This window comes from Oncorhynchus mykiss, chromosome 26 (genome assembly GCF_057628025.1).
Source record: "Oncorhynchus mykiss isolate SJ-2025 chromosome 26, ASM5762802v1, whole genome shotgun sequence".
Taxonomy (NCBI): Eukaryota; Metazoa; Chordata; class Actinopteri; order Salmoniformes; family Salmonidae; genus Oncorhynchus; species Oncorhynchus mykiss.
The window spans coordinates 31,395,622-31,408,240 of record NC_143047.1 but is presented as its reverse complement, the minus strand read 5'-3'; the positions used below and the strand labels follow the sequence as shown (position 1 = coordinate 31,408,240).

At 45.0% G+C, this 12,619-nt stretch overlaps 2 protein-coding genes across 2 annotated transcripts in view; one reads left to right on the top strand and one right to left on the bottom strand.

Annotated features, from left to right (window-relative positions):
• The window catches only part of LOC110519217 (fibroblast growth factor 7), a 40,484-nt gene extending 28,701 nt beyond the window's left edge, over positions 1 to 11,783 (top strand). Inside the window, exons 3-4 of the mRNA XM_090222686.1 lie at positions 10,974 to 11,080; positions 11,429 to 11,783. Of these exons, the coding sequence (XP_090078812.1) occupies positions 10,974 to 11,080; positions 11,429 to 11,644 (323 nt within the window). The 3' untranslated portion in view covers positions 11,645 to 11,783. The remainder of the gene's footprint in view (positions 1 to 10,973; positions 11,081 to 11,428) is intronic.
• The window catches only part of LOC118965045 (protein FAM227B-like), a 105,230-nt gene that overhangs the window by 56,012 nt on the left and 36,599 nt on the right, over positions 1 to 12,619 (bottom strand). The gene's annotated exons all lie outside the window — the stretch shown is intronic.

Below are 12,619 nucleotides of genomic sequence, written 5' to 3'. Positions count from 1 at the left end.
TTAACTCAGCTGCTTTATATCTCTCAGCTGCTTTATAGCTCTCAGCTGCTTTATAGCTCTCAGTTACTTTATAGCTCTCAGCTCTGTGTTTCTGTGACAAAGTACTCTGTCTGCTAGCCGAAGGTCAGCCCCAGCATGCTACCTCTCATCATATAACTTTAGCATAGCCACAGTACAATACCTTTCATCATATAACTACAGCCTAGCCCAAGCCTAGCCCCAGTCTTCCCTTTAGAGATGTTAACCAGTGAGGGTTGGATCATCACCTGCTTCCCATGGGAGATATTAACCAGTGAGGCCTGGATCACCACCTGCTTCCCATGGGAGATGTTAACCAGTGAGGACTGGATCATCTCCTGCTTCCCATGGGAGATATTAACCAGTGAGGACTGGATCATCCCCTGCTTCCCATGGGAGATATTAACCAGTGAGGACTGGATCATCTCCTGCTTCCCATGGGAGATATTAACCAGTGAGGACTGGATCATCTCCTGCTTCCCATGGGAGATATTAACCAGTGAGGACTGGATTATCTCCTGCTTCCCATGGGAGATGTTAACCAGTGAGGACTGGATCATCTCCTGCTTCCCATGGGAGATGTTAACCAGTGAGGACTGGATCATCTCCTGCTTCCCATGGGAGATGTTAACCAGTGAGGACTGGATCATCTCCTGCTTCCCATGGGAGATGTTAACCAGTGAGGACTGGATCATCTCCTGCTTCCCATGGGAGATATTAACCAGTGAGGACTGGATCATCTCCTGCTTCCCATGGGAGATATAACCAGTGAGGACTGGATCATCTCCTGCTTCCCATGGGAGATATTAACCAGTGAGGACTGGATTATCTCCTGCTTCCCATGGGAGATGTTAACCAGTGAGGACTGGATCATCTCCTGCTTCCCATGGGAGATGTTAACCAGTGAGGACTGGATCATCTCCTGCTTCCCATGGGAGATGTTAACCAGTGAGGACTGGATCATCTCCTGCTTCCCATGGGAGATGTTAACCAGTGAGGACTGGATCATCTCCTGCTTCCCATGGGAGATATTAACCAGTGAGGACTGGATCATCTCCTGCTTCCCATGGGAGATATTAACCAGTGAGGACTGGATCATCTCCTGCTTCCCATGGGAGATATTAACCAGTGAGGACTGGATCATCTCCTGCTTCCCATGGGAGATATTAACCAGTGAGGACTGGATTGAGAAGAAGGGCTTGAAAAACATTTGTGCAACTACAACCTTCCCACAACTGTACCATTGGCTTCAATAAATGATTCAAGATTTACCCAAAATGTTTAGTAAAGTTTCTCACATTAGGGTTTGGCCGTGGTCTAGCTCTCTGAGTCTGACTGTTACCGCGGTTCTCTCTCTTCCACTCCCTCCCCCTCTCCGCTCCACTGCAGTTCTATCTCCCTGACATTGAGATATTGGCATCAATTTTGATCTGACAAATAGCTGTGGCTCAAAGAGCTCAGCACTTAATCTGAGTGTCTATGTCCATGATGCTGCTACACACACATCAAAGCATGACAACTGCCTGTCTGTTACTCTGTGTCTGTCTGTCTGCCTGTCTGTTGCTCTGTGTCTCTCCGTGTGCCTGTCTGTTACTCGGTGTCTGTCTGCCTGTCTGTCTGTTGCTCTGTGTCTGTCTGCCTGTCGGTTGCTCTGTGTCTGCCTGTCTGTCTGTTGCTCTGTGTCTGTCTGACTGTTGGTTGCTCTGTCTGCCTGTCTGTCTGTCTGTTGCTCTGTGTATGTCTGTCTGCTGCTCTGTGCCTGCCTGTCTGTCTGTCTGTCTGTTGCTCTGTGTCTGTCTCTGTCTGGCCATCTGTTGCTCTGTGTCTGTCTGTATGTCAGTATTTTCCTCTGTGTCTGTCTGCCTGTCTGTATGTCTGTATTTTGCTCTGTGTCTGTTGCTCTGTGTCTGTATGTCTGTCTGTTGCTCTGTGCCTGCCTGCCTGCCTGTCTGTCTGTCTGTTGCTCTGTGTCTGTCTGTATGTCAGTCTTTTGCTCTGTGTCTGTCTGCCTGTCTGTTGCTCTATGTCTGTGTGTCTGTATTTTGCTCTGTGTCTGTATGTCTGCCTGTCTGCTGCTCTGTGCCTGCCTGCCTGCCTGCCTGCCTGTCTGTCTGTCTGTCTGTTGCTCTGTGTCTGTCTGTCTGTCTGGCCGTCTGTTGCTCTGTGTCTGTCTGTATGTCAGTCTTTTCCTCTGTGTCTGTCTGCCTGTCTGTTGCTCTGTGTCTGTATATCTGTATTTAGCTCTGTGTCTGTCTGTGTGTCTGTCTGTTGTTCTGTGTCTGTCTGTCTGGCTGTCTGTTGCTCTGTGTCTGTATGTCTGTATTTTGCTCTGTGTCTGTCTGTGTGTCTGTCTGTTGCTCTGTGTCTGTATGTCTGTCTGTTCCTCTGTGTCTGTCTGTCTGCCTGTCTGTTGCTCTGTGTCTGTCTGTCTGTCTGTCTGTCTGTCTGTCTGTCTGTCTGTCTGTCTGTTGCTCTGTTTTCTGCCTGTCTTTCTGTCGCTCTGTGTCTGCCTGTCTGTCTGTCTGTCTGTTGCTCTGTGTCTGTCTGCCTGCCTGCTGCTCTGTGTCTGTCTGTCTGTCTGTAGCTCGGTGTCTGTCTGTGTCACTCTGTCTGTCACTTTGTGTGTCTCCTGCTCTGTGTCTTTCTATCTGTCTGTGCACATCTGTTTATTTTTTCATATAACCTTCATTTATCTAGGCAAGTCAGTTAAGAACAAATTCTTATTTACAATGACGGTCTACCAAAAGGCAAAAGGCCTCCTGCGGGGACGGGGGCTGGGATTAAAAATAATATATATATATAGAAATATAGGACAAAACCAACATCATGACAAGTGTCTGATTTCAAAAAGGCTTTACGGTGAAAGCACCACAAACGATTATGTTAGGTCAGAGCCAAGTCACACAAAAACACAGCCATTTTTCCAGCCAAAGAGAGGAGTCACAAAAAGCAGAAATATAGATAAAATTAATCACTAACCTTTGATGATCTTCATCAGATGACACTCATAGGACATCATGTTACACAATACATGTATGTTTTGTTCGATAAAGTGCATATTTATATCCAAAAATCTCAGTTTACATTGGCGCGTTACGTTCAGTAAGGTTTTGCTTCCAAAACATCCGGTGATTTTGCAGAGAGGCACATACATTTACAGAAATACTCATAATAAACATTGATAAAAGATACAACTGTTATTCACAGAATTAAAGATATACTTCTCCTTAATGCAACCGCTGTGTCAGATTTCAAAAAAACTTTACGGAAAAAGCAAACCATGCAATAATCTGAGTACGGCACTCAGACAACAAATCAAGCCAAACAGATATCCGCCATGTTGGAGTCAACAGAAGTCAGAAATAGCATTATAAATATTAACTTACCTTTGATGATCTTCATCAGAATGCACTCCCAGGAATCCCAGTTCCGCAATTAAAGTTTGATTGGTTCGATAAAGTTCATCTTTATGTCCTTTTAGTTAGCGCGTTCAGCCCAGTAATCCAAATTCATGACGCACGAGCAGACGAAAAGTCAAAAAGTTCCGTTACAGTCTGTAGAAACATGTCAAACTAATTCAATCTTTAGGATGTTTTTAACATAAATCTTCAATAATGTTCCAACCGGAGAATTCCAAGCTAACTCTCACGTGGACGCGCATCACGAGCTCATGGCACTCTGCCAGACCACTGACTCATTCAGCTCCCATTCCCCCCTCCTTCACAGTAGAAGCATCAAACAAGGTTCTAAAGACTGTTGACATCTAGTGGAAGCCTTAGGAAGTGCAATTTGACCCCATAGACACTGTGTATTCGATAGGCCAAGAGTTGAAAAACTACAAACGTCAGATTTCCCACTTCCTGGTTGGATTTTTCTCAGGTTTTTGCCTGCCATATGAGTTCTGTTATACTCACATAAATCATTCAAACAGTTTTAGAAACTTCAGAGTGTTTTCTATCCAAATCTATTATTATGCATATAATAATATGCATATATTAGCAACTGGGACTGAGTAGCAGGCGGTTTACTCTGGGCATGCTTTTCATCCAAACATGAAAATGCTGCCCCCTATCCCAAACAGATTAAGGGTAGAGTAAACTTGGACACTAATAAAGCTTTGTTGTAGAGCAGAAAGCTTTGTTGTTAACACAAAATCCGGGGAGGGGCCAGCTGAGTATCAGACTGTATCATCTGCATTTAAATGGATGAGAGAGCTTTCTACTGCCTGAGCTATGTTGTTGATGTAAATTGAGAAGAGCATGGCGCCTAGGATTGAGCCTTGAGGTACTCCCTTGGTGACAGGCAGTGGCTGATACAGCAGATTTTCTGACTTTATACACTGAACTCTTTGAGAGAGGTAGTTAGCGAACCAGGCCAAAGACCCCTCAGAGACACCAATACTCCTTAGCCGGCCCACAAGAATGGAATGGTCTACCATATCAAAAGCTTTGGCCAAGTCAATAAAAATAGCAGCACAACATTGCTTAGAATAAAAGGCAATGGTGACATCATTGAGGACCTTTAAGGTTGCAGTGACACATCTATAACCTGAGCGGAAACCAGTTTGCATACCAGAGAGAATACTATAGACATCAAGAAAGCCAGTCAGTTGATTATTGACAAGTTTTTCCAACACTTTTGATAAACAGGGCAAAATAGAAATAGGCCTATAACAGTTAGGATCAGCTTGATCTCCCACTTTAAATAAAGGACACACCGTGGCTGCCTTCCAAGCAATGAGAACCTCCCCAGATAGGAGAGACAGGCTAAAAAGGTCAGAGATAGGCTTAGTGATGATAGGGGCAGGAACCTTAAAGAAGAAAGGGTCTAAATCATCTCACCCAGATGGTTATTTGGGGTCAAGTTTCAGGAGCGCCTTTAGCACCTTGGGCTCAGTGACTGCCTGCAGGGAGAAACTTTGTTGCGGGGCAGGGAAAAAAAGAGGGAGAAGCATCTGGGATACTCACATTAGAAGGGGTCGAAGACTAGGAAATGTTGTACGGGCAAGGAGGCATGGCTGAGAAGTGGTGATTAAAGAGCTCAGCCATGTGCTTCTTGTCAGTAACAACCACATCATTAACTTTAAGGGACATGGGCAGCTGTGAGTAGGAGGGTTTATTCTCCAGGTCTTTAACCGTTTTCCAGAACTTCTTGGGGTTAGACCCACAGAGAGAGAACTGCTCCTTAAAGTAACTAACTTTGGCCTTCCGGATAACCTGAGTGTACTTATTTCTCATTTGCCTGAACGAGAGCCAGTCAGTATAAGGGCACAAGGTGAGACCCAGTTGCAGACACGGGAGGCATATGGTTTGAGTCTTTGATATTTATTAGTAATCCAAAAGGGGTAGGGAAGAGAATGGTCATGGACAAGAGAAAGGTCCAAACCAGTTTAGAGTCCAGGCGGTACAGCGTGGCAGGCAGGCTCAAGGTCAGGGTGGGCAGAATGATCAGGCAGGTGGGTACAGAGTCCAGGCGGTACAGCGTGGCAGGCAGGCTCAAGGTCAGGGTGGGCAGAATGATCAGGCAGGTGGGTACAGAGTCCAGGCGGTACAGCGTGGCAGGCAGGCTCAATGTCAGGGTGGGCAGAATGTACCCACCTGCCTGATCAGATTCCAGGCGGTACAGCGTGGCAGGCAGGCTCAATGTCAGGGCGGGCAGAATGATCAGGCAGGTGGGTACAGAGTCCAGGCGGTACAGCGTGACAGGCAGGCTCAAGGTCAGGGCGGGCAGAATGTACCCACCTGCCTGATCAGATTCCAGGCGGTACAGCGTGGCAGGCAGGCTCAAGGTCAGGGCGGGCAGAATGTACCCACCTGCCTGATCAGATTCCAGGCGGTACAGCGTGGCAGGCAGGCTCAAGGTCAGGGTGGGCAGAATGATCAGGCAGGTGGGTACAGAGTCCAGGCGGTACAGCGTGACAGGCAGGCTCAAGGTCAGGGCAGGCAGAATGATCAGGCAGGTGGGTACAGAGTCCAGGCGGTACAGCGTGGCAGGCAGGCTCAAGGTCAGGGCGGGCAGAATAACTCATTGACCTCCAGGTTGGATGGTATTTTCAGGTTTCTGTTTGTTTCCCAGAGCATTTGCTGTATAGTTTGGGAATAATAATCCTTGGGTGTAGGAAGCATTCCAGGTAATTCCGTCCAAAATCCGGTTGTAGGGTTGGAGTTTTGATTTGGAGTGAAGGTTATGTTGTATAGGGTAGCATCCTGTATCTGTCCCTGCCAAAAAATCTAAGTTAGTCTAACTCTAAATCTATCAATATTTTAAAAACATGCTGAAAACGTGGGAGCTCAGCTGTCTATGACCCCTCTCTCTCTCTCTCTCTCTCTGTGCGTGCTACATAAAATAATCTAAAATGCCTTTAGCATTGAGGATGTACTGCAGTTGTTTTCATAAAATGTTTCTGCCTAACATGATTGACCTGAGCTGCTCACTGAACCAGCACACAGGCACTGGTGTTAAAGAGTCTACTTGTCTGGTTTCTCTGACACATCTCACAGCGTGCAGCGCTGTTACAAACACTGCCAGTTACAGACACACAGGCTAAAACCACAGCACTGGTGTTTCTCAGCCACACACACACACAGCTGAATATATTGATAAAAGTCACCTTGTCCGAGAGAGATTTACATGGTTATTAAAACGCCACGCCTGGGTAAGCCTCCACGAATCACAGCCCTTATGTTAAGTGTTTCTAAAATTTCCTATGAGAAAAATGAATGGAGGAACAATGATTGGAACCATTTCCCTGTTTGACAGCTAGGTTTTATGGGTATTATGACACCTCCACCGTGGGGCTCTATTGGTTCCTTAAAACTTATTTGGGATAGGGGGCAATATTTTCACGTTCGGATGAAAAGCGTGCCCAAAGTAAACTGCCTGTTTCTCAGGCCCAGAAGCTAGAATATGCATATAATTGGTAGATTTAGATAGAAAACACTCTAAAGTTTGTGAGTATAACAGAACTGATATGGCAGGCAAAACCCAGAGGACAACCCCCCCCCCAAAAAAACTATTTTCAATGGCTAGTACTATAATTATAAGCCCAAGTCCTCCCAAATTGCAGTTCCTAGGGCTTCCACTAGATGTCAACAGTCTTTAGAAAGAGTTTCAGGCTAGTTTTTGGAAAAATGATCCAGAAATTGTAGTTTTTCTAGGTGGCTCCCATTTTGGCTGTAGTGTTTCCAAGCGCGTGGAAGAAAGCGTCTTCTTTCTTATTTATCTCCGGTAATGAACATACTTTTAAATTGTATAGTTAATTTGCGTATTAGGATACCTATGGTTTGATTATAAACGTTGTTTGACTTGTTTTGGAAAAGTTTATTAGTAACGTTTGGGATTCATTTTGTATGCATTTTGATGGAGGGAAACTGGATGGATTATTGACTGAAGCGCGCCTGTTAAACTGAGTTTTTATGGATATAAAGAAGGACATTAATCAAACAAAAGGACCATTTGTGATGTAACTGGGACCTTTTGGAGTGCATACAGAAGAAGATCATCAAAGGTAAGGCATATTTCTGACTTTCATGTCGCACCTGCCTGGTTGAAATGTTTTTCATGTGTTGGTATACGGGGCGCTGTCCTCAGATAATCGCATGGTTTGCTTTCGCCGTAAAGCCTTTTTGAAATCTGACACGGCGGCTGGATTAACAACAAGTTAGGCTTTATTTTGATGAAATTACACTTGTGATTTTATGAAAGTTAAATATTTATAGTAATTTAATTTGAATTTGGTGCTCTGCAATTTCATTGGATGTTGTCGAGGTGTCCCGTTAGTGGCACGCCTTTCCCAAACTTAATGATGCTTGGTCATCTGTGATCATTATCTCTGAGATAGAGGAACCAGAAGAGAGAGAGTTTTTGATAAACACAATGTCATTTTGAGAGTTATATTACTGTTGTCTGGGCCTGACACACACGCACACACACACACACACACACACACACACACACACACACACACAGAGAGATGTTGCTCTGGAACCACTCACTCGCTATCACAACTGTGTTTTATTAACATATTAGTCCTGCGTTGGACCTGACAGCATATGTTTTGCTACGATATACACTAGACACCATGTGATGTTCTTTATGTTTAATGAACCAGTAAATTGGAAAATGAATTGTTATGCCCCCTTTTCAAAAGAAAAACACTATATTATTGTAGCTTTTTACTCCTGTAATAAAACATCAAACGTATGCATGTGTAAAAAAAATAAGTATTTTTATAGCTAGGCATTGATGTAGTATCTCAGGGAAATGAGCTGATTGCTGTAGCATCCAGACAAGTTCTTTGTGTAAATCCAGACATAAAAAATGATGAAGGTTTAGAAACGTGTGATTTTATGAGATTTGACAGATTGATAAATCTAGTCTACGATCCTAGTCAGTTGTTCGGTTTCACAGAGAAAGAGAGTGTTTTGTTTATCATATACTGTCTATAATATATTTAAATGCGTATAAATTATTGCGATATGTAAAGTTGACTTTAACAATTGAATAAGAGTTAAACAACTGATTTGAATAGTTGTAAATAAATCTCATCAACTTTATATCTGAGTATCCCGTGAGATATCTAAATGATGTTGTTAATCTCAGCGGTGCTCCACGGACAAAAAGCTAAAAATGTTTTTTTGGAGAGTGAGAGAGAGTGAGAGAGAGTGAGAGAAAGAGTTGAGGCATAGGTCTGAAGACTGGGGCTGGGATTGGGGCTGGGGCAGAGGTTGGGGCTGAGGATGGGGCTGGGGTGTAGCGTGCAAAGCGCAGGAGAGTAGGTTGTTTTCAGTCCCGGGGGAGCATGCCTAATCTGCCTCCCATATGTGGCGTGGCATGAAGCTGTGGTTTAGTAATGGCCACCCAGAGAAGAGACATGAGGGCCTGCCTGGATACATTCAGTACATCCAGAGACCAACCGCAGACTGATTAACCACTAAGACCTTCCTGTTAGATTTATGAAAATGATCACTAAGAAGAGGAGAGGAACGCTTGACTGGGATTGGCTATTAGGTCTCTATGGTCTCATACCTACTATCTGTCCTGACTGGTCCACTGTGATGGTCCTCGTCATGTGATTATTACATCATTATATATATTTAGATACTGTGGTAGTCTCTTATTTCAGTACTGTGATTGATAGGTATATATTGTAGGTATTGATATATTTGACAGTCTTCTGTAGTATTTAGATATTTGTCCTGTGATTGTTGGGTTTATAGGTACAGTATGTCCTCTGTGATTGTTGCTCAAAGGGTATATACAGTCCCTAGGGAAAGTCTACACACCAAAAATCCCTTTTTAGATTTAATTTTAAGGCAGCAAAATCTGAAAACTGTGCAAGGAGTGTGTAGACTTTCACTCAGCACTGTATACTATATACACTGCTCAAAAAAATAAAGGGAACACTAAAATAACACATCCTAGATCTGAATGAATGAAATATTCTTATTAAATACTTTTTTCTTTACATAGTTGAATGTGCTGACAACAAAATCACACACAAAATTATCAATGGAAATTACATTTATCAACCCATGGAGGTCTGGATTTGGAGTCACACTCAAAATTAAAGTGGAAAACCATACTACAGGCTGATCCAACTTTGATGTAATGTCCTTAAAACAAGTCAAAATAAGGCTCAGTAGTGTGTGTGGCCTCCACCTGCCTGTATGACCTCCCTACAACGCCTGGGCATGCTCCTGATGAGGTGGCGGATGGTCTCCTGAGGGATCTCCTCCCAGACCTGGACTAAAGCATCCGCCAACTCCTGGACAGTCTGTGGTGCAACGTGGCGTTGGTGGATGGAGCGAGACATGATGTCCCAGATGTGCTCAATTGGATTCAGGTCTGGGGAACGGGCGGGCCAGTCCATAGCATCAATGCCTTCCTCTTGCAGGAACTGCTGACACACTCCAGCCACATGAGGTCTAGCATTGTCTTGCATTAGGAGGAACCCAGGGCCAACCGCACCAGCATATGGTCTCACAAGGGGTCTGAGGATCTCATCTCGGTACCTAATGGCAGTCAGGCTACCTCTGGCGAGCACAAAGAAATGCCACCCCACACCATGACTGACTCACCGCCAAACCGGTCATGCTGGAGGATGTTGCAGGCAGCAGAACGTTCTCCACGGCGTCTCCAGACTCTGTCACGTCTGTCACATGTGCTCAGTGTGAACCTGCTTTCATCTGTGAAGAGCACAGGGTGCCAGTGGCGAATTTGCCAATCTTGGTGTTCTCTGGCAAATGCCAAACGTCCTGCACGGTGTTGGGCTGTAAGCACAACCCCCACCTGTGGACGTCGGGCCCTCATACCACCCTCATGGAGTCTGTTTCTGACCGTTTGAGCAGACACATGCATATTTCTGGCCTGCTGGAGGTCATTTTGCAGGGCTCTGGCAGTGCTCCTCCTGCTCCTCCTTGCACAAAGGCAGAGGTAGCGGTCCTGCTGCTGGGTTGTTGCCCTCTATGGCCTCCTCCACGTCTCCTGATGTACTGGCCTGTCTCCTGGTAGCGCCTCCATGCTCTGGACACTACACTGACAGACACAGCAAACCTTCTTACTTGATGTGCCATCTTGGATGAGCTACACTCCCTGAGCCACTTGTGTGGGTTGTAGACTCCGTCTCATGCTACCACTAGAGTGAAAGCACCGCCAGCATTCAAAAGTGACCAAAACATCAACCAGGAAGCATCGGAACTGAGAAGTGGTCTGTGTTCACCACCTGCAGAACCACTCCTTTATTGGGGGTGTCTTGCTAATTGCCTATAATTTCCACCTGTTGTCTATTCCATTTGCACAACAGCATGTGAAATGTATTGTCAATCAGTGTTGCTTCCTAAGTGGACAGTTTGATTTCACAGAAGTGTGATTGACTTGGAGTTACATTGTGTTGTTTAAGTGTTCCCTTTATTTTTTTGAGCAGTGTATATATATCTGCCCTCTGTCTCCTATAGGTATCCTGGAGGTCCGTACAGTGTCCGAGGGAGGAGTGTTAGCTATCAAAGGAGTGAAGAGTCAGTACTATATCTCCATGAACAGGACTGGCCTACTGCAAGGCAAGGTAATTAACTAAACTACCTTCTCTCTGCCGGACAGGGTTGGAATGCCCTGTACTGTACAGTGCCTTGTGTTTTAGGTTATTGTCCTGCTGAAAGATTAATTCATCTCCCAGTGTCTGGTGGAAATCAGACCGAATCAGGTTTTCTTTTATGATTTTGCCCATTCTTAGCTCCATTCCATTTATTTTTTATCTTGAAAAACTCCCCAGCCCTTAACAATTACAAACATACCCATAACATGATGCATATATAAATAGGAGAAACATAAGCAAGTAAAACATTTTTAAAAAATGTTTATAACCCTCCTCACGCCTAATATCGTCCCATTTTGTGTCCTTATTTATTTACAGAAAATCTACAATGAGAACTGCAACTTCAAGGAGATTTTCCTAGAAAACTACTTCAACGCTTACTCGTCTGTTAAGTCGAGTAGAGACGGCAAGGAGATGTTCATTGCTCTGTCTCAAAAGGGCAGACCACTGAGAGGGAAGAAGACCAGGAGGGAACACATCGCCTCCCACTTCATTCCCATGAAATGCAGAGAGGAGGAGAGGACTGGCGTCTGAGAGAAGGAGACTGAAAAAGGAAGAGGTGACTGGAGCCTGAGAGGAAGAGAGGACTGAAAGAGGAGCGGAGGAGAGGACTGAAAGAGGAAAGGACTGAAAGAGGAGAGGAGATGACTTAAAAAGTAGGAGAAGACTGAAAGAGGAAAGGACTGAAAAAGGAGGAGAGGACGGAAAGAGGAGAGGAGGGGTCTGAAAGAGGAAAGGAGAGGTCTGAAAGAGGAGAGGAGAGGACTGAAAGAGGAGAGGACTGAAAGAGGAGAGGACTGAAAGAGGAGAGGACTGAAAGAGGAGAGGAGAGGTCTGAAAGAGGAGAGGAGAGGTCTGAAAGAGGAGAGGAGAGGACTGAAAAAGGAGAGGAGGACTGAAAGAGGAGAGGAGAGGACTGAAAGAGGAGAGGAGGGGACTGAAAGAAGAGAGGAGAGGACTGACAAAGGAGAGGAGAGGACTGAAAGAGGAGAGGAGAGGTCTGAAAGAGGAGAGGAGAGGACTGAAAGAGGAGAGGAGAGGACTGAAAGAGGAGAGGACTGAAAGAGGAGAGGACTGAAAGAGGAGAGGAGAGGACTGAAAGAGGAGAGGAGAGGTCTGAAAGAGGAGAGGAGAGGACTGAAAGAAGAGAGGACTGAAAGAGGAGAGGAGAATAGGACTGAAAGAGGAGGAGAAGACTGAAAGAGGAAAGGATTGAAAGAGGAGAGGAGAATAGAACTGAAAGAGGAGGAGAGCAGGAGAGGTCTGAAAGAGAAGAGGAGAGGACTGAAAGAGGAGAGGAGAGGACTGAAAGAAGAGAGGACTGAAAGAGGAGAGGAGAATAGGACTGAAAGAGGAGGAGAATACAAAGAGGAGAGGACTGAAAGAGGAGGAGAGGAGAATAGAACTGAAAGAGGAGGAGAGCAGGAGAGGACTGAAAGAGGAGGAGAGCAGGAGATGACTGAAAAAGGAGAGGAGAGGACTGAAAGAAGAGAGGACTGAAAGAGGAGA